Raw genomic sequence first — 22,668 nt, forward strand, 5'->3', positions numbered from 1 at the left:
AGAGCGTGACAGCTGCATAGAAATACATTCGCTCTAACAGCAGCGATCGGAGGGGTTAGATTATGCTGACAGCAGTATTTTGAGATTTGACCCATTGCATTTTTTTCATTTTTCAGTCCATCCATTATATGGTTAAGTGAGTGGGGGCAATTAAAATTATTTGTCCTGCAAGAAAAACCCTCATAAACCGCAGTTACGGCTCTTGGAAAATGGGAAAAACAAATAGCACAAAAAGGAGGGGAGGAGGTCAAAAGGGGGTTGTCCAGGTTTGGCAGAAAGTGTTCAGTCACTATGTGCCTGCAGACTTGTGAATCCTGACAATGTGTATAGTGCGCACTGTCAGGATTTTCTGGCGCCAGAAATGATACTCTTGACCACATTCTGGCTAGATGTGTGGTCTGGCTCAATACAAGTGATTTGATAGAGCTCACACACGTCTAGGCTAGTTGGAACGTGGTGGGAAGTATGCATATCACATATTTGCTGTTACACGACTGCCTGGTCTCGTCAACAGCAGCAGAAATTTTGACTGTGCGCTCTGTAAGGATTCACAAGTCTGCAGTCACACAGAGTGACTGCAGACCTGTGCCAAAGCTGGACAACCCCTTTAATGCTTTACTCATTTGAACAGTAGTATATGCTTTGTATAATCAGCTAGTTAATGCAACCCAAATGGTAAGTGGCTCCATACCAGGACCTGAAGATTAAAAGAAACGTACATTTTTTAGGAAACCCAAATGATCAATTTATAAAGCATAGAGCAATGGAAAATGTAGGAAACAGATACAAAAACGATATAAAAGTTTATTTCAAGTTTTTCCAATTAACACAATCATTCTCATTTTTCATTCCAGTTTAAATTTTGAACCAGTAGAACTTTTCTATTCCAGTTTCTGTGGTAATCAAAGTTGTCAACCACCAGAAAACTCATATACAGTTAATAAGGATACAAGACTTTATTCCAAGGTCCATATTGGGGGGGGGGGGGGGGGGGGGGAGAAAGATACAATTCACTGAACTTGCTGATAATATTTTCATATTCACCTAGAGGGGTTATCCAGTAAGAAGAAGTCTGCAATTACTCAATATGACTGTCGAATCGTGAGTGTGCAATGGGTCACTGTCACAATTTTGGGGAATACAAGGTACGGCAACATTCAGACAGCCGTGTTGCACCCGTTTTTCTCTTCACATGTCCATGTTTTTCACAAACCACTTGTCTGTGCAGACATGTCTTTTTTTTGGCAGCATAGATAAGGGCTGATACAAGTCTATGTGTCAGTGAAAAATAAGTACAGCACACGGATGGTATCTGTGTGCTGTCCGTACTGAACATTGCAAAGTATAGGAGAAACTCACTGCACACTGTCACGATTCAGCAGTTAGAGGAAAAGTCCGCACTCTGACTTCAAAACACTGGACCACCCCTTTAATGTTACAGTAGCTTATGGGAAAAAAACAAAAAAGTGAGGTTGGTAGCCAGAAAAATGCAGAATAAATTCATGTAAAATTTCAGTAAACTTTAATAAAAAGTATATAACTAAAAAAAACAGTTGTGTTCTTGTATTTACATGGCAATCTCATCTTCTGCAAACATGGGGAGAAAGCGTAGGATTTCTCTGATTGCGTCACAATTCTGCATGAGGTGACCTAGCCATAATGGTTAGCTTAGAAAGAGACGATGAGAAGGAACCAGGAACATCTGAAACTGAGAAGAAACCACAATGAGCTACAAGTCCTTCATACCTGTGCATTATGGCAGGTGTATGCTAGCGTGGATTTGGGGGTAGGCACAGGTATAGTGCATAAACACTAGGTAGCTATGCCATTTTACTACAAATCATTGGTTTTTCGTTCATGTTTCTAAAAGGGGTTGTCCGGTCTAAAATCGATTAGTCTGCAGTCAGTCACTCTTCGTGCGCGGCGGGGATTCGGGACCGGAGGGTATGTAAACGTTATACATACTCCTGGCCAGAGCCCGTCTACTGGGTGTGGCCTCGCTCCACACACTTGTATGGAGCGAGGCCGTGCCCTCTAGTTGGCCACACCCACTGCACGGCCGTAAGTGTATGGCGCGAGGCTGCACCCGGGCTCTGGCCAGGAGTATGTATAACTCATTCCTATCCTCTGGTCCCGGCTCAGAGTCCAGCCAATCCCCGCAGCGCATAGTGTCAGTCACACACAGTCACTGACCGCACGCTTTTCCATTTGGACCAGACAGCCCCTTTAAAAATGCAATGTGCCATCCGAAAAGGACCTATTGTTTAAATCAATTTTACTGATCACTGATAATATGTTTCAGTATTCCATACCACACGATGGTTTGTAAAGTGAAAAGTAGTTTTATTTTTCAAAAACAGAGACCTGAACAAGCATTCAAAAACCAATGCTCCAATTTGTGGAGAACTACATTTGTGTAGCTCCTGCCTGCATCCCCGCCAAGTGGTGGCCAGTTAGTGGGGTCGTACCTCTATAATGCCATGTTCATAACCAGCAGGTTTTCTGCAACCAAAACCTGCTCTCTTATCAGTAAATACAAAACATGGGTTGTTTTAGGTTTTTGAGGTTTCTTTTTTGGGTGCAGATTACTTGTGTTTTGTCAGGCTTACTTGTTTAATAAAGTTATTATTTATTATTATTATTTATTGTTATAGTGCCATTTATTCCATGGCGCTTTACATGTGAGGAGGGGTATACATAATAAAAACAAGTACAATAATCTTAAACAAAGTTAGTTTTATTCACCAATTCGATCGGTGAACAAACGCTAAAATAATTGACATACTGCAGATTTATGCTACAGTGCTCACATTCAGCAAGAAACAAAAGAAAAGCGTGTGCATGAGATTTCTGGAGGTGTAAAACGCTGGTTTTCGGCAGATAAAAAAAATACACTGCGAAAATGTTGCATGTGAACACAGCCTAAAAATTACCTCTCTGTCTTATGACTGTTGCAGTCTCCCTGAACTTCTCTACATCATATATGGAAAGTTAAACAGGTTTCCACTACAGTGTATAATTCACCCATTGATTTCACCTGTTAAATACGTATTTCTGTAAATACAGTACCTTAAATTGCCATATGTGCCTGTGAGCGGCGCTATCGCTCAGTCCCCATCATGTGACCCCGGCTGCAGCCGCCGCTGTCATGTCAACTTCCGGACTTCCTGGATTTACCCACCCCCGATTGACTGGGTTGCGGGCAGCGCTTCACCGCATGTCACAGCCCAGTATCCAGCGGGCGATTTCCCTCTCCTCTGCTTTCATTGGCTGCAAGTGCGCTGGATACTGGGCTGTGAAACATTGCCCACAGCGCAGTCAGTCAGCAGCGGTGGCAGCCGGGGTCACGTGATGCGGACTGAGCGATAGTGCCACTCACAGGCACATTCGGCAACATAAGGGATTTACAGAAATACTTATTTAAAAGGTTAAAATCGATGGGCAAATTGTACACTGTAGTGGACCACCTCCTTAATGTCCTGGGTTTAAGGAACATCTTTATCATACTAATTCTATACATCTCAGACCTGAGGAGGGTGATGTCCATCCCCTGACTATACAACCATTCTGATGTGGTTTATCATATTAAAATTAGCATTTTTTTAGTTCAGTTCTGACAGAACTTATAGTAACATAGTTATTAAGGAAGACTAAGTCCATCTAGTTCAACCCATAGCCTAACCTAACATGCCCTGACATGTTGATCCAGAGGAAGGCAAAAAAAAACCATGTGGTAAGAGTAAGCTCCATCGTGGGGAAAAAAATTCCTTCCCGACTCCACATACGGCAATCAGACTAGTTCCCTGGATCAACGCCCTATCAAGGAAATATATATATATATATATATCCTGTAACGTTATACTTTTCCAGAAAGGCATCCAGTCCCCTCTTAAATTTAAGTAATAAATAATATGTATTTCTTAAAGGGAACCTGACAGCTGATGCATGTTGCCTGATCCTTGGGCATCGGCACTGGCTGTATAAAGGGAGATATGAAATGTAGGACTGAAAGGGTCTGTTTCAGAGAAAACATCCTAGTCGGCTTAGTTCCCCGGTGGCTTCTCCCTGCCAGCTCCGCTTGAGTGACAGGTCTCTCCCTGCGAGTGTGTATGGGAAGAGACCTGTGAGCCACTGGCAGCAGGGAGGGAGAGGGAACTGGGAACCTGCCAGTCCGACTTGTCTATTAAACTAGGTTTTCTCTGAAACGCTGCATTATTTCAGAGTCAAACATGTATGGCTGAAATCATACAGCCAGCGTCTTACACATGTATCAGCTGTCAGGTTCCCTTTAAAGTAATTACACCTACCTCATCAGGTCTAAGATGGATTTATTAATATATATAGTACTGTGAATAGTGACAGATTTGCTTTAATTTCAATATTGCAATAGTAGTGGAGATATGAAGAAACCTGAACTGCCTCCATTCTAATCATCTCCTACTGGATCGATTAGTAAATGGAGGACAAGGACTAAGTGGAGATTCCAGCCGTCAGCCGATCAATAAATAAATATGATCTGAAAATTCTATCCCATTCTTCTAATTACATGAATGTGCCTGAATACACTTATACAAAGGTATATATCTGGGGGATGAAACATGGGGTCCAGTGATCTTCCTCAGAAACAATGTGCCTTACATCCCAGGGGTAAATACCAGAGGAAAAGGGAAAGAAGCTTTTGAAGTGCTGTCATTTTGCCTAGTGGTCAGAGAGGACTAACTAGACATACAGCCATGTATGTTATCTTGCTCCCTCTAGTACAGCTTACCATCAGTACGGTTTACATCATATTTTACTTGTCATTATGTAATAAAATGTCATGTAACAATCATCTCTGACTTACCAGTTGTGTCCTTTATTACATATTCTGACTTTTTCAGTGGTTTGTCTGCCTGAGACTGAGAAATAAGATACAGTAAAGGTAAGTAAAGGTATGAAACCTAGGATGTACAGCTGAAACACTGAAATCAGACGTTGTGTTGAGTGGACTTCCACCTGAAGAAGCCTCCAGCTATCATACTCTTTTCTGGAGGGGTCATATTGTACAGGAGGGAGCCATTGTAATGAACGTCTAATTACTGGCAGAAATGACCCCTCAGTAATTACTTCACCAACATTTCTTGCTCCCTTGGGTAAACCTTTCAACTGAGTGGGATGGGATCAACAATATTAGTCTCAGAATAATAGGCATGTTATCACCAGTGGTTGACTATCCCAAACTAAGTGACTGTCCCATAATTGTTTATGTGAACATACCAAATACTTCAGGAGTTTAAATAAGTGCTAGAACTTAGATATCGTCAGCTTATGAAACCCCAGACTCTTACCATACAAAATCTATAGCTGTAAGATTTAGGAAGCAACACTCTTTAAAAGCTTAGAAACACTTAAAAGAAATCTGTTACGTCGGATAACTGGAAGATATAAGGTTAACAGCATTAGGAAGGAATTTGTACGGCCCCCCCCGAGAAAATTAACTTTATTCCTCCCAGGAGCCGCCAGCTTTAAGTCATATAGGTGTGCCGCAGCTTTAAGTCATATAGGTGTGCCGCAGCTTTAAGTCATATAGGTGTGCCGCAGCTTTGAGTCATATAGGTGTGCCGCAGCTTTGAGTCATATAGGTGTGCCCGGAGCAGTTACAGTCACTGCTCGAAGAATTGTGAGCGGCAGCAGTAAGCATGCTCCATGGATTAACAACCTGCTCGGCTGTACATCGGTGATGCACCTTCAATATGGCGGCCAGACCTCTTTCTAATGCGATTAACTTGCAAATCAACCCCATATATGCCAGTTAATGGCATTGTACAAGGTGATAGGTTCCCTTTTTATCTTAATCACAAAGGTCCTCATACATACATTAGATAAAATTCAACAGAATCCACCATTTTCAGAGATTGAGCGACCATCTAAAGATCAAACACTACTGGTTCCTTTTACTTCTTCCCCTGTAGAGCCTCCAGTGAGCACAAAATAATGGAGAACGAAATTGACTAATTGAAGTTACCACCACCCTTGCCAATCAGGTAGTATATGTGCTCTCGGATTTTTACATGTACAAGAGGAAAAAGGTGTGGTTTTTTTTCCTCAGGGAGAAACAGGAGAGGCCATCGCACACATGACTGCCTCCAGCACCATTCGTTGACTAAGTCAATGTTTACTGATATCTAGAACATGGAGGTTTAGTTCTGGTGTATATGTGATGACATGTACATGTAGACATAGGCTTATATAAGTGAAACGTATCAACTTTGCACTTGATCTTTAATGTTCGGGAGGTCATGTGCACTACAGGCTTTGCTTCGGTCAAGCTTTTAAATACAAACATGAAATTAAAACAGAGGCTTTTATTTTCTCGCACAAATTCAAGAGTGTCAAACTTTACAATGTGCCAGGTCTTTAAAAAAATCTGAGCACGAGTCATCTTTAATTATAAAATTCATGTTTCATTTCTATATGTGAAACGAATGAATATCAGCATAGCTGCAAAACATTATAAGGCGTTTCCCCAAGGTGTGACTTATCATTCAACAGCTACAGGGAAGGTGGGGGGCATTGGCCCCTGACCTGAAGAGCCCACGGGGAGCTACACTATCCTAAACTGTATTGGCTGATACAGTTAAAGGGAACCTGTCACCCCCCAGGCGTTTGTAACTAAAAGAGCCACCTTGTGGAGCAGTAATGCTGCTTTCTGACAAGGTGGCTCTTTTAGTTATTGGTGCTGTAACTGCAGAAATAATCCGTTTTGTAGTTTGTCCTAAATACCTTTCTTCAGTCCTGGAGGCCGGCGTTTCCCCCCTGCTGCAGACGCCACACAGCCGTCACTCACATCTTCTTGGCGCCGCCTCCTCAGCGCTGTTTTGAAATGAGCCGGCGCCTGCGCTCTTTTCTCCTGCCTTGGGTATGCGCAGTGAGCGCTGCCCGTCTGTCCTCATATGCAGTCTAGCTGACTGCGCCTGTGCGGCCGCCCTGCCTGTGAATCCCAGCCCCGCAGTGGGAATAAATCATAAGTCACTGCGGGGCTGGGAATCACAGGCAGGGCGGCCGCACAGGCGCAGTCAGCTAGACTGCATATGAGGACAGAGGACGGGTATTTTCATCTCAGACACTTTTGGTATATGCATGTATATGATAAATGTCTGACAGATGCAGGTCCCTCTGCTGCAGGCAGATTATAAATGGAAAGATCGCTGAACATGAGTGTGACTATTTTGATTTACTTCTTGCTTCACGTGAGCGCATTTCACAGTCCGTTTATGGCCCACAATGCCTGGACTGACCATGGGGCTCTCATGTCTTGTATGCATCTATGAGGTTGTAAGGTTGGGTTGGGAGACACGCCGAGCATTGCAGGCTGTATACGGACCGTGAAATATGGCCTTAAGGATATAGAAAAGCTACTGCGCTTCTCGCACAAGGACCTTGACCTATATTGGGGTCACCCAGTCAGGATGCAGCTCTGAAGACGTTTTGGGCTCTGAAGACTTGGCATTATACTTATTTTGTTACTTCTGTGTTCCATGAACAAATGTGGTTCATATTTATTGTTCAGTCAACACGGCCATTAGAAGACTTTTCTTTTTCAGTACATGTGTGTTCTGAAGAAAGTTTTAAGTTGTGTTTTCATAAGTATGCCGTTTTCTTTAGACACATGGTAATTTTATTCTATAGGTCACTACCATTAGGAGGCTTGATACACAATTTTGTGTCCCAAGAGATTAATATTTACAATTTATAATGTTACACTTACATAAGCTTCAAAGAATTCGATATTCCCTCCCGACACCTCAACTTTGAACTTCATGAAAAACAAATAAGATGTTCCCAGCGGTCTACCAAGATAAAATAGAAATTAAATCATTAGTATGAAAAGAAAAAAAACCTAGCTGAGGGCTAAAAGAAAGGGTTGAGGCTATGATACTTTACCGCCATATCGAGCAAGAGAAATATCTGCTCTCCTCATCTACTCCAACACTCATATGCCATTTCTGTAAAAAAGCAAAGCAGGACAATGAGTATTAGGGGAAATATTAGTGATGGGCGAGCGGATAAGGTGTTATCATGCTCGAGTGCTAACAGTATCTACGGCGTGCTCTAATACTCAAGTCCCCGCGGCTGTTCCACAGCCGAAACACATGCAGAGATTACCCGTGTGTTAGGCAATACGTGTATATGTTGTGGCTGTCAAACAACCGCATGTCATGCTCCGATAACACCACTAGTAAATATGGCATTGAAAAAGCTATGGTTATTTCACCCCTCAGTGACCAGGCCAATTTTTACAATTCTGACCACTGTCACTTTATGAGGTTATAACTCTGGAACGCTTCCATGGATCCCAGTGATGCTGAGGTTTTACTCATGACATTGTAATTCATGATAGTCGTAACATTTCTTTGATATGACTTAATGTTTATTTGTGAAAAAAATAAAAATTTGGCAAAAAAGTATACAATTTTGTAATTTTCAAACTTAATTTTTGTACCCTTTAATCACAGAGATATGTCACACAAAATACTTAATAAATTACATTTCCTACATGTACTTCATCAGCGCAATTTTGGAACCAATATTTTTTTTGTTAGGACGTTATAAGGGTTAACAGCTGACCAGCAATTTCTCATTTTTTCAACAAAATTTACAAAACCATTTTATTTTTTTTATTTTTTTTTTTTAGGGACCACATCACATTTGAAGTGACTTTGGATGTTAATATAACAGAAAATAGCCAAAAGTGACACCATTCTAAAAACTGCGCCCCTCATGGTGCTCAAAACCGCATTCAAGTTTTTTAACCTTTCCGGTGCTTCACGAGAACCAAAGTAATGTGGAAGGAAAAAAAAATTAACTTTTTTCACAAAAAATTTACTTTAGACCCAAACTTTTTTTCTCTCTCCTCTGATGTGCTACATCATTTCAGAGGAGAGAGATAGGAATTGAAAATCAGACTTTTTTTTATCGTCACAAGACTGGTGACGGCAAAAACCGACCCGCATCATGTTCTCTGGGGTCTCAAATACACCTGGTAGCCGAGACCCCGGAGATTTTTTGACGCTGGGGGGTGCTATACACTTATTTCTCAGTGCCACTAAAAAGCGGAGCTGAGGAATAAGGCTCCTTAAATGCCGCTGTTAAAAGGCGTATCGGCGGTCATTAAGGGGTTAAATAAGAACCACACACGTAGCAGAGTCTCTCCAAGGAGCAAAAGAACAGGATGCCTTGTGGAGTTTTTAAAGGCTTGTTATGCAGACCATGTACACCATCATAGGGACGACTTTGTTAGTTAAGAATGAATCAGTCATCAAGTTTTTGCCACCTAATCTAAAGGTACCGTCACATTAAGCGACGCTGCAGCGATACAGACAACGATGCCGATCGCTGCAGCGTCGCTGTGTCGTCGTTGTGTGGTCGCTGGAGAGCTGTCACACAGACCGCTCTCCAGCGACCAACGATGCCGAAGTCCCCGGGTAACCAGGGTAAACATCGGGTTACTAAGCGCAGGGCTGCGCTTAGTAACCCGATGTTTACCCTGGTTACCAGTGTAAATGTAAAAAAAAACAAACACTACATACTTACATTCCGGTGTCTGTCGGGTCCCCCGGCGTCCGCTTCCCTGCACTGTGTCAGCGCCGGCACTAAAGCAGAGCGGTGACGTCACCGCTGTGCTCTGCTTTACGGCCGGCACTGACAGTGCAGGGAAGCGGACGCCGGGGGACCCGACAGACACCGGAATGTAAGTATGTACTGTTTGTTTGTTTTTTACATTTACACTGGTAACCAGGGTAAATATCGTGTTACTAAGCGCGGCCCTGCGCTTAGTAACCCGATGTTTACCCTGGTTACCAGTGAAGACATCGCTGAATCCGCGTCACACACACCGATTCAGGGATGTCAGCGGGTGATCCAGTGACGAAATAAGGTGCTGGCCTTCTAGCTCCGACCAACGATGTCACAGCGGGATCCTGATCGCTGCTGCGTGTCAAACACAACGATATCGCTATCCAGGACGCTGCAACGTCACGGATCGCTATCGTTATCGTTAAGTTGTTCAGTGTGAAGGTACCTTAAAAAAAGGTAATGTGGAGACAGAGACCCTGATTCCAGCGATGTATCCCTTCTGGGCTGCTTGCTGCAGATTTTTATAAAAATCACCATTTTATCAGCAGAAGATGATCACTAGAGGGCTAATAAACCTGCTGCCATGTAATCCTTCTATATTCATCAGCTCTTTATAACCCCACCACACCACTGATTCTGCCTATGCACAGTGTACACAAAGCTGGTATAGGCAGAATTATACCAATCCCTGCAATCAGAGAACCAGCAGATCTGTAGCAGGTAAAACAGTTATAATCAAAACTGCGGCTCCCAGTAAGAAAGCAGGGTCTGCTCCCCTACATCGTGCTGCTCTGGGACAGCAAGTACCTGGTGACAGGTGGCCAGTTTTAGAATCCGGTGTACGAGAAAGCAGGAAGGCATACAGCCGGCTAAAGTGATGCTAAGCAACTGCCAGAGCTTCTAGAGAGCCAGTGACATGATGGAGGGAGTCCTGCATAGTAAACTGGATGTCTCCATTATAGTTTTCCTCTGCAAGTTCCACTCCTGGTTTTGGCATACAAACACTAATACTAAATACCGATGTGTGAATGAGGCTTAAAAGCCATACTAGCACAACAACAACAAAATCCCTCCCGAACACAATAACCTATATAACATTTTTTCACCCAAAACATCCTAACCCAATTTCCAGAATGTCAATTGCCACAAATTAAACAGATTTCAAACTGCTAAAAAGAAGAGAACTTATGGATGAAACATTTTCTGGATGTACAAACTGGAAACCATCTGCCTGTAAGGTTTTAATGAAATGAAAGCAGCAATTCTCTGCTGGATGGGAAGTGACACCTAATGGACAAAAGATGAATTACAATTAACTTGACACTTGCATGATACAAATTGTAACAAAAAGTATCAACAAACAGAACTCTTTCTGGAGGAAACAACTAACCACAAGGACTTTTGACATAAAAAATGTCATCCAGTAATGTCCTATTTCATTGTAATGTTATATTACAAATTATTGGAAATACATACATACATACATACATACATACATACATACATACATACATACATACATACATACATACATACATACATACATACATACATACATACATACATACATACATACATACATACATACATACATACATACATAAAAAAAAAAACAATAAAAATCAACTTACCGTATATGCAATTGTGGTAAACTTTTCAAATTTTATAATACACAAAAAAAACAAAAAACTCACTACCGGTAGTTAACCCAGTATTGTATACTCAACAGACGATGGCTCCAGAGCCAAAACCCGGTTGATGTCTGAAGAATCTAACAAAGGAATTATCTCCAGCCACTGGTAGATTATACACCTGACTGACAAAGCACCACTGCATCCCATCGGCACAAATCCTTAATTTCCCAAACCTGCCCAGAGAACCCAACGGGAAGTGTTCAGTGCACTGATGTGAGTGTATAACACAGCCACCAAGCGCCACCATAACCCTTCTATCACGTAGCCATGGTGGGGTCTGTCTGGACATGAACAGGGCGGCCGTCAGTCACAGCCATCCCATGGTGCAAAGGCACAAAGGAAATTCTTAAGGAAACCATGAATTGTAGACTATGAGCTTCTGGCATCTGTGATGAGCACAAGCCCTTGCATTCGGGAGGCGAGCACCAGTATAGGACGTGGCATGCCTCGTAGGGAACAAGGATCTGCTGCCCCAACTACTACTCTTAATTTTGGTGCCGTTTTAGTGAGGACAGTTATTTTACTTCCTGAAACGCTGTTGAAAGATGAAGATGTGACAAGCAAACTTTCTTTTTTGACAGTGGGCTAGGAGGATTCGGAAAGATTAGAAGGAGCTTTGGTTGGATAATCAATGTCGCTATCCAAGAACAGACAACTATGGCTGCGCCACCATGACCATGGGTTGTATCTAGTATTGCAATCCTCCACTAAGTTGCAACGACACACAAATCCATGTTTAGGGGTGGCACTGTTCCTGAAAGCCATCTTTCCCCAATCCTGGACACCCCCAATAGTCACTGAAAAGAGAAACGATCCTTGCGCCGTGGCGGGAGACCCCAATCTTAGGGACTCCATTGTGGCACCTACTACAGGTTTCTCTTTCACGGTGCAGTTAAAACAGGTTTTATGAAGAATAAATTTAGCATATTTGTAGATTTTAGGGTATGTGCACACGTCCGGATTTATTGCAGAAATTTCCAGAAGAAAACTGGAAATTTTCTGCAAGAAATCCGCATTTTTTTTTTTGCGTTTTTTTTCGCTTTTTTTAAGCATTCTGCAAGCGTAATTAGCTTGCAGAATGCTAAAGTTTTCCAAGCGATCTGTAGCATCGCTTGGAAAACTGACTGACAGGTTGGTCACACTTGTCAAACACAGTGTTTGACAAGTGTGACCAACTTTTTACTATAGATGCTGCCTATGCAGCATCTATAGTAAAATATAGAATGTTTAAAAATAATAAAAAAAATTTAAAAAAATGGTTATACTCACCTGCAGACAGCGGATCTCCTCAGCGGCGTCCGTTCCTATAGATGCCGGTGTGGTTCAGGACCTTCCATGATGTCGCAGTCACGTGAGCGGTCACATGACCGGTCTCGCGACCAATCACAAGACCGTGACGTCATCGCAGGTCCTTCACCGCACACCAGCTATAGAAACCGAAGCGGCAGCATGCACCGGAGAGGCGGGAAGACTGCGGGGGGCATCGAAGGTGAGTATAGGACTATTTTTTATTTTAATTCTTTTTTTTTGACCAATTATATGGTGCCCAGTCCGTGGAGGAGAGTCTCCTCTCCTCCACCCTGGGTACCAACCGCATATAATCTGCTTACTTCCCGCATGGTGTGCACAGCCCCGTGCGGGAAGTAAGTAGATCAATGGGCTCCTAGGTGTGCGGAATCCCCGCAATTCCGCATTTTAATGAAAATGTTGCTTTTTTTTCCACGATGCGATTTTTTCGCGGAAAAAAAGGCTACATTTGCACAAAAAATGCAGAATACACTGTAAATAATAGGAGGCATATGTTAGTGTTTTTTTCGCGTTTTTATCACGTTTTTATAGCGAAAAAACGCGAAAAAAACGCAAAAAATACTGAACGTGTGCACATGGCCTTAGTGTTAGGCTTTTAAAAATAAAAAGACCCAGAACTTTTTTACTTTCCTGTTGATTATTCTGGGTGAGGGCTTTTTGTTGCAGGACAAGCAGTATCGTTCACAGGCATCATATGACTTTCCATTCCTTCATTGGGAGAAAAAGGGTGACGGGAACACCGTAATGCTGGTTATTTTATTTTTTTAAATGACTTCTACATACATGGCAGTACCATATACGGTATAAATTTTTTTTTTTTTTTTAAAGCAAAAAGTTTCTTTAAGGAATAGGAAAATAAGTGATATTTCTAAACATTTTCTTTTTTAGTTTTACACCTTAGTGACCCTGCCCTTTTTAGTTTTTACTTTCTGTTTTTCGCTCCCCGTCTTCCCAGAGCCATAACTTTATTTTTCCGTCAATATGGCCAAGTGAGGGCTTGTTTTTTGCGGGACGAGTTGTACTTTTGAATGACACCATTGGTTTTACTATGTAGTGTACTCAAAAATGGGAAACAAATTACAAGTGCGGTGAAAGAGAGTGACTGCAGATTTGTTGTTCAAGACCAGACAGCCTCTTTAGGAAACAACTTGGTGTGGCACATTTCATTCACTGCTGATGTATAAAGACAAATGCCTTATGCATGGTATGGATTGCATACACATGCCATACGGATGACAGGCAGTGTTTTCTGGATGAAAATGAGACATGCTATACGCTCGTGTTATCTTATAGTCATATGCCATCCCTCTATGGCTAGGTCATCACTTTATATATATATACACTCACCGGCCACTTTATTAGGTACACCATGCTAGTAACGGGTTGGACCCCCTTTTGCCTTCAGAACTGCCTCAATTCTTCGTGGCATAGATTCAACAAGGTGCTGGAAGCATTCCTCAGAGATTTTGGTCCATATTGACATGATGGCATCACACAGTTGCCGCAGATTTGTCGGCTGCACATCCCAAAGATGCTCCATACAAGGCAGGATGGATCCATGCTTTCATGTTGTTTACGCCAAATTCTGACCCTACCATCCGAATGTCGCAGCAGAAATCGAGACTCATCAGACCAAGCAACGTTTTTCCAATCTTCTACTGTCCAATTTCGATGAGCTTGTACAAATTGTAGCCTCAGTTTCCTGTTCTTAGCTGAAAGGAGTGGTACCCGGTGTGGTCTTCTGCTGCTGTAGCCCATCTGCCTCAAAGTTCGACGCACTGTGCGTTCAGAGATGCTCTTAGGCCTACCTTGGTTGTAACGGGTGGCGATTTGAGTCACTGTTGCCTTTCTATCAGCTCGAACCAGTCTGCCCATTCTCCTCTGACCTCTGGCATCAACAAGGCATTTCCGCCCACAGAACTGCCGCTCACTGGATTTTTTTTATTTTTCGGACCATTCTCTGTAAACCCTAGAGATGGTTGTGCGTGAAAATCCCAGTAGATCAGCAGTTTCTGAAATACTCAGACCAGCCCTTCTGGCACCAACAACCATGCCACGTTCAAAGGCACTCAAATCACCTTTCTTCCCCATACTGATGCTCGGTTTGAACTGCAGGAGATTGTCTTGACCATGTCTACATGCCTAAATGCACTGAGTTGCCGCCATGTGATTGGCTGATTAGAAATTAAGTGTTAACAAGAAGTTGGACAGGTGTACCTAATAAAGTGGCCGGTGAGTATATATATATATATATATATATATATATATATATATATATATATATATATATATATATATATATATATATATATATAAAATCGGTATTACACCCCTGAAACACCCGCCAATCATGAGAATTAAGGGTCTCAAAGAACTGGTTTAGCATTGCGCCCTCTTCTATGTTTTACCTAAGAAGGTGGGCTCCAGCTAAACAGTTGTGCAGGGAATAATAGTGGGGGAAGGGGAGAGGGTGTGCAGCAATACTGAGCTCTGCGGCTCCTTCATTCTCAGGATTGCAAATGTTAAATCCTCACTACCCATAAATGAGAAAATCTATTGGAAGATTCACATTGTCTTCTCCAGAATAAAGGCATGGTTGCGCCACTGACCTTTGCCGAGCCATCTCCAAGACTGAAACTCACCGCCCCGGGGCGGTGATGTGACAAGTGACGTTGGCGCCTTAGTATGAAGAGGAAGGAAGTCTGGGCTGCAGCTCATCCAGGGCTTCCTCTCCATGTTCAGTTTGTCCGAAGGTGTAGACAGTGACGCCAGTGCTGATTGGGCGCCAGCATCACATGAGACAACACTGCATGGGGGCCCCGGGACCACGAGTGCTGACCCCGCTGGAACAGAGCCAGCACGGGATTTATGGGTTTATTATTTTATCGGCGACAGACATTGAGTTTAAGAAGGGCTTGTCCAAGTAGTGGACAACCCCATTAAGCTCTAAAAATAAAAAATTCCCCCCATTCTTGAGAACGGAAGGGATTTTTAAAAAGAGGTAAATTGCAAAGTTGATCACTTTTACAAGCATTTTGGAATTTTACCCTTTAAGAACTTGAGACAATCGCTTGAAGGATTTTATTAGATCAATACAGTCCCATTTGTACATTCTCTTACCTCATTTGTACCTCCCTGGGCTGCGTAATGAAAACTGCAGGAGAAGTCACCCTATGGAGGAACAAAATAAATTAATAAACCTAAAAAACAAGCAAAGCAACCATAAAAAAATTAAAATCCTATTCTTCAGCACAAACCTTTAGTTAAAAACACAACAGGTCTATGGTATGGATTGGCTTTGTGTAAAGACCCCAAGGGCCGTCACAGATGGGTAAAATACAACCACAGTCGGGTGTACTAGGGGCAGTGGTTTGCTTGGATAAGGACCATACCCCCCCTACAGTCTAGGCTGGAGTCTCAGTGCACTAAAAAAAGTACCGTATGTCATTTGTACATGACTGTATCAAAGTTTAGTAAAAGCCAAATACCAAAAAAGTATCAAAAAGCGACCTTATTTACAAGACACGCAAGAGACAAAAAAAAGCAGCGTAAAAAATAAAATCTAGTTTTATTAACCCCCTTCATAATGGCGCCCTTTTTCGTTTTAGCGTTTCTCTTTTTCGTTCTCCTCCTTCCCAGAGAACTAACTTATTTTTCCATCAATATGTTTGGGCTTGGTTTTTGGGGGACGAAAACGGGACAAAAATTCCAAGTTCGGTGAAATTGCAAAAAAGTGCAATTCCCCAATTGTTGTTTGGATTTTTCTTTTGCTAGGTTCAATAAATGCTAAAACTGACCTGCCATTATGATTCTCCAGGTCATTACGAGTTTATAGACACCTAACATGTCTAGGTTATTTTTTTTATTTAAGTGGTGGAAAAAAAATCCAAAGTTTGTTAAAAAAATAAATAAATTGCGTCATTTTCCGAGACCCGTAGCATCTCCATTTTTCAGGATCTGGGACCGGCTAAGGCCCCTTTCACACAACAGTTTTTTTGCCATCAGTCGCAATCCGTCGAATTTTGAAAAAAAACGGATCCGGTGACTGATGTGGGGCAATTTGAGAAATATATATACATACATACACACTTTTTGCATGCTTCAATAATCTCCATTATTGACTAATAAGCTGACTAAAAGCTGACATACCCTGATCGCCTCTGCTACACACAGGCGATGATCAGATCACCTTTGTGTAGCAGAAATGCTCAGTTGCTATGACAACCATAGAGGTCTGCTGGAGACCTCTGGTTGTCATGCCAACCCATCAGTGATCTGCGATCACATGACGGGGTCACCGAAGGGCGGGAGTTAAACGCAGCTGTCAGAGATTGACAGTAGCATTTAACAGGTTAACAGCTGCGGGTGGATCGCGATTCCACCTGCGGCTGTTAGAGGCACATGTCAGCTGTTCAAAACAGCTGACAAGTACCGGGAAAGATGTGGGCTCAGCGCCTGATCCCACATCAAAGGAGGAAACACGACATGTGCCGTACGGGGTTTATAATTATATACTTTTTAGATAGATACTGACTGCTTTGAAATTCAGTACCTAAAATCCTTTGTATTTTTGTACCTCTTTTTCAATGGAAGCGTGCTGCCACTTTATTTTTCTTTTTTATGCTCACCCTTACGGGCAGGGATGGCATTTTCGTATGGTTTCGCCTGATTCATCAAGTTGTTAACTTTTTGTTCAAATATATCTCTGTCTCCCCCTGGATGATTCTGTGTGTAGCAGACATTTTTGTGCATATTTTGCAACATTTTAGTTGAACATGCAACTTTGTGATCTTACTTTCAAAAAAAAAAAAAAAAAAAAAGCGTGAGAAAGGTTAATGACCAAAAATAAAGAGTCATTTTGCTTTTGTGCAAATCCATAAACCATTTTTGAAGATTTTGGCACAAATACGTCAAATATCACAAGAGACAAGTGACTTAAAAAAAACAACCAAACAAAACCTCCATAAATGATGAATAAGGCCCCATGTGCTCAGCTCAGACTGTTTTATTGACTATTTTGGCCTTTTTTTCTGTTCTAAAGGTTGATATAACAGAAACCTGAAGTACCCCACAATAATCAATAGAGCCCCTCTGTTTCGGTTTGCATCTGTTATAGCTATTTTTTTTTACTTTTTGCATCGTTCAATAGTCTCACCGGTGGGCTGACTTAGACACGGGCTTCCTGTAAGCGCGAGTTAAATGCCACCGTCCGAGATTGACAGCAGCGTTTAACTAGTTAAATAACGGCGGTTCGATCGCAATTCCACCTGCAGTTGTTGCGGGCACATGTGAGCTGTATATATCAGCTGTCATGTCCCCGGAAAGGTGCTCCTATGAACGTCAACTACAGGCTGGTCTTTGTAGAAGTGCCATCATGGCACACACAGGGGACCCTCAGTACCCGTCTTTCACGGTAACCTATTGGGGCATCATGCGGGGGCCGATTAGTGCGTGGAAAAGTGCCTGCCCAGCTTGTATGAATGAAATAGCCCCTTTAATCTGTGACAGCGGTAACAGGAAAGGGTGGACTGAGCTAGAGGCAGATGATGGCTGTGCAGCAGCCATCACCAGCCAGCAAGGATGCAAGCTCCGTTCATGAAGATGCATCAAAGACGTGGACCCAACAATTGGAATAATCAGTCAGAAAGGGTTAACTCTGATCCACCAATCACAATAGTGGATGTCACAGGAGACACTGCTGCTATTCCCATAGATCCTTCAGTACAACAGAAAGTCCCAGCGCCCAGGATAACATTTGCAAGAGTTATCATTTTACATATATATTGATTGTGATATGGAAAATAAAAATATCACAAAAAAAAAAAACACAACAAAAAACCCTACATATAACAAAACCCTGATATAAATATTAGTATATCTTCTAATGACACATTCTGAGACATTTTTCAAGAAAGTTGGAGAAATAAGCGAGAGGTTTCCTGACATGAGAGTGTGTCCGATACGGCAGTGCAGCGAGAGGGGCTGGTATAAGACGCTGATCCCAGATTTAAGCCGTGTTCACACTATCAGTATTTTACCTCAGGATTTGTACCGGTAAGTTAAAACCAAGTGTGGGTGATGAATGCAGAAGTGGTGCATATGTTTCTATTAGGCTGCCGTCACACTAGCAGTATTTGGTCAGTATTTTACCTCAGTATTTGTAAGCCAAAACCAGGAGTGGGACAAATAGAGGAAAAGTATAATAGAAACATATGCACCACTTCTGCAGTTATCACCCACTCCTGGTTTTGGCTTACAAATACTGAGGTAAAATACTGACCAAATACTGATAGTGTGAACTTGACCTTAAAGGTGCAATCTTAAATCAGTTGTTCACTTCCATGATATTGAGCCCCAAACGGCAAAATACATAAAATAACTACTCAGCATGTCCTCGCATTTTCTGCATCCATCACTGCCGCACTGGACCTCTGACCACAATGGTGACGTCACATCAATGATCTCCGTACTGTGTGCCGTCACCCTCGGCGCACACGTGACCAGCTGCAGCAGCGATACCCTGATGGCATGAAGTCACGGCTGCAGCCGAACCAGAGCAGGGAGCCAGCGCTGGACCTGGGGAGGGTGGGGCCTGCCGAACTGTAAGCATTATACACAGTTGGGGGCTCACTCTCCTGAAACCCCTTAAATGTTTACTTCGCTCTAAGGATATGTTCACACAATGTGTTTTTTTCTCTGCAGTAAAAAACTTTTTTTTTGCTGCGTTTTTTTCCATGTTCATTTGTCTCTTGTGCATGCTGATAAGTTTAGTTTCCCCCCCCAAAAAAAAAAAAAAAAAAATCTAAGGGCTCATACCCACTTGAGAACGAGGGCTTCGGTGGAATTAGGTGAGATCATAAGTATGGTTTAATTGAAATTATTAAAGGAGTCTGTGTCATTCTTTCAATTAAAGGACTTTATTCTGGGTGTCTGTGTTTTCTTACAATCTGACTATGGTGTTGGTAATGGGGGCGTCTTATTGACACTTCTCCATTACTAACCTAAGGGCTTGATGTAATTGGACAATACAGAGGTGACATCAACCCCACAAATATGAACCCCACTTGCCACCGCTACAGGGCAAGTGTGAAGAGTGGGGCGCATCTAATAGATGTACCTTTTCTTGGTGGCTGCGGGCTGCTATTTTTAGGCTGGTGTGGGGGGGAGGCAATATCCATGGCTCTTTACCAACCTGAGAATACCAGCCCCCAGCTGCCTGCTTTAGCAAGACTGGTTGTCAAAAATAGGGGGAACCCATGCAGGTTTTTTTATTTTTTTACAGCACAGGAGTCGGCTAATGAATACTCCCATCAGCCACTCCTGCTCTCGCTGTTATTAGCGGTAGCAGGTGTCAGATGATGGGAGTAGTTGTCTCATTAGCTGACACCAGTGACCGGAGGTAGACTGTATACCCCCGATCACAGCTGAGCGCTCCCGCTGACTTCTGACAGCGTGGGAACCGCGGCTCTCTGACCGGCAGGGACGATTTCCCCGCAGATCAGAAGCGGTGATTGCCGTGTTGTCGTGCATATGACAGCGAGTCAAACACTGTAATGTCGGGCCCCCCATTCCAGTGCATGGGGCTCGGGTCCGCTCTGCTGGATGACAGGCTGTATGGACGCATCATGCAGCCAGCCATCTAGATGTAGCAGAGCTGACTTTGAGGTCGCATCCGGCTGTCCTTGACGTTTCTGCAGCAAATACGCTGCAAGAAAAGTCAGCCTGTGTATTTGCAGCATTTTTTCACCATCCATTCAAGTCAATGGGTGGAAAACGCTGCAAAAACACTGAAAGAAGTGACATGCCCTGTGTCCAAAAAACGCAGCAAAGCACAAAATCCTGAACACACTAAAAAACAATGTGTGTGCATGTGATTTCTGAAATCTCGTAGGCTCTGCTGGTAATGGATAAAGCAGCGGAAAATTAGCATTGAAAAAACGCTCAGTGTGAACTTACCCTATCAGGTTTCAGCAAAACCTGATACCTGCATTTTTTCCATTACCCATTGCCTTCAGTGGGTGAAAACCACTGACGTGACATGCTCTATTCTAAAAACCCCAGAGGACTGATGACACAAAACCCAAGCTGTGCGCAGGAGATTTCTGAAATCTCATACACATAGCTGGTACTGTAAGGCTAAGTGCACACGTCGCAGAATTTCTGCGGGTATATCGCATGCGGAATTGGCATGCATATTCCTGCTAAAAACTAGCATTCTGCAAGCATAATTAGCTTGCACAATGCTAGCGTTTTCCAAGCGATCTGTAGCATCGCTTGGAAAACTGATTGACAGGTTGGTCACACTTATCAAACATAGTGTTTGACAAGTGTGACCAACTTTCTACTATTGATCCAGCCTATGCCGCATCAATAGTAAAAGATAGAATGTTAAAAATAATAAAAATAATTTAAAAAAATGGTTATTCTCACCTTCCAAAGGCAGCCGATCTCAGCGGCGTCCGTTCCTATAGATGCTGTGTGCAGGACCTGCGATGACGTCACAGTCACGTGATCGCGACATCATCGCAGGTCCTTCACACAGCATCCCTGGGAACGGAAGCGGCCGCGTGCACCGCTGAGAGGCGGGAAGACTCCGGGGCCATCGAAGGTGAGTATATCACTATTTTTTAATTCTTTTTTTTTTAACAATTATATGGTGCCCAGTCCGTGGAGGAGAGTCTCTGGGTACCAACCGCACATGATCTCCTTACTTCCCACATGGTGGGCATAGCCCCTGCAGGAAGTAAACAGATCAATGCATTCCTAGGTGTGCGGAATCCCCGCGATTCCGCAAATTTAATGAACATGCTGCGTTTTTTTCTGGAATGCGATTCCGCTCAGGAAAACAACGCAGCATGTGCACAAACAATGCAGATTGCATTCTATTAAATAGGATGCTTAATGGGAGCGGTTTTTCGCGGTTTTATAGCGTTTTTATAGCGAAAAACCACGAAAAAAACGCAAAAAATCTGCTATGTGTGCACACAGCCTAAAACGCAGCTAAATCAGAATAAACCGCATGTGTGAACATACCCTAAGCTATCCCTGCAAGGAGCTGTACCCCCATGAGAAGCCATGACATAACAGCAGATGAGGCGGCTCTAGCTGAAGCCGAACATGTCTGACCAGCTGCTTCGTATACGTGTGCTCCAGGCCTCCCGGCTGCACGTCGAACTCCTCCGTGTTCCCACCGGCTTCAGCCCGGATGTGATTAGTAAGGCACAGCAGGAGCACCGCACTGAGCACCGCCGCCGCCATGGCCGCCCGGCTTCTTCTGCTACTGTAGGTGACGTGGGGATAGAGCAGAGCGCAACGTCAGCAGGTGGGCGGAGGAAGACAGTCACGTGACCGAGACCCGGGCAGCTCTTCAGAGCCGGACAGGTTATCCCGGAGTGTGATGGCTACGGCTCGGGGGCGTGGTCTCATGTCAGTGGTCCAGCGGGGCGAATGAGCGGCAGACCGAACCGGATCACGTGACTGAGACTGTACATGAACAAGCTGCATGAGGAGATTGTGTGCAAACAGTGAGGTGCAGTGTGAGGAGCCAGACACTAGAGGGAGATGTATGGTATGAAGAGTCTGACAGCAGATAGGGAGGTGCAGTGTGAGGAGCCAGACACTAGAGGGAGATGTATGGTAGGAACATACTGACAGCAGATAGGGAGGTGCAGTGTGAGGAGCCAGACACTAGGGGGAGATGTGTGGTATGAAGAGTCTGACAGCAGATAGGGAGGTGCAGTGTGAGGAGCCAGACACTAGAGGGAGATGTGTGGTATGAAGAGTCTGACAGCAGATAGGGAGGTGCAGTGTGAGGAGCCAGACACTAGAGGGAGATGTGTGGTAGAAACATACTGACAGCAGATAGGGAGGTGCAGTGTGAGAAGCCAGACACTAGAGGGAGATGTGTGGTATGAAGAGTCTGACAGCAGATAGGGAGGTGCAGTGTGAGGAGCCAGACACTAGAGGGAGATGTGTGGTATGAAGAGTCTGACAGCAGATAGGGAGGTGCAGTGTGAGGAGCCAGACACTAGAGGGAGATGTATGGTAGGAA

The 22,668-nt window shown here is 43.3% G+C and overlaps 1 protein-coding gene across 1 annotated transcript; it reads right to left on the reverse strand.

Moving 5' to 3' along the window:
* Nucleotides 1-1,004: 1,004 nt before the first annotated feature.
* MYDGF (myeloid derived growth factor) lies at nt 1,005-22,033 on the reverse strand. The gene is made up of 6 exons (XM_077273209.1): nt 21,744-22,033; nt 15,738-15,788; nt 7,924-7,985; nt 7,748-7,829; nt 4,844-4,898; nt 1,005-1,708 (listed from the first exon to the last, which is right to left on the reverse strand). The coding sequence occupies exons 1-6, from the start codon at nt 21,873-21,875 to the stop codon at nt 1,629-1,631; spliced, it is 462 nt and encodes a 153-aa protein (XP_077129324.1). The 5' UTR covers nt 21,876-22,033; the 3' UTR covers nt 1,005-1,628.
* Nucleotides 22,034-22,668: the final 635 nt, after the last annotated feature.

Source organism: Ranitomeya variabilis, chromosome 1 (assembly GCF_051348905.1).
Source record: "Ranitomeya variabilis isolate aRanVar5 chromosome 1, aRanVar5.hap1, whole genome shotgun sequence".
In the NCBI taxonomy this organism is placed as follows: domain Eukaryota; kingdom Metazoa; phylum Chordata; class Amphibia; order Anura; family Dendrobatidae; genus Ranitomeya; species Ranitomeya variabilis.

Coding starts and splice junctions, on each gene's coding strand:
- MYDGF (XM_077273209.1), bottom strand. CDS start 21,875: ATGGCGGCGGCGGTGCTCAGTGCGGTGCTCCTGCTGTGCCTTACTAAT. Junction 15,789..21,743: donor ACACGTATACGAAGCAGCTG/GTCAGACATGTT, acceptor GTTCCTCCATAG/GGTGACTTCTCCTGCAGTTT. Junction 7,830..7,923: donor TTCTCTTGCTCGATATGGCG/GTAAAGTATCAT, acceptor TTATCTTGGTAG/ACCGCTGGGAACATCTTATT.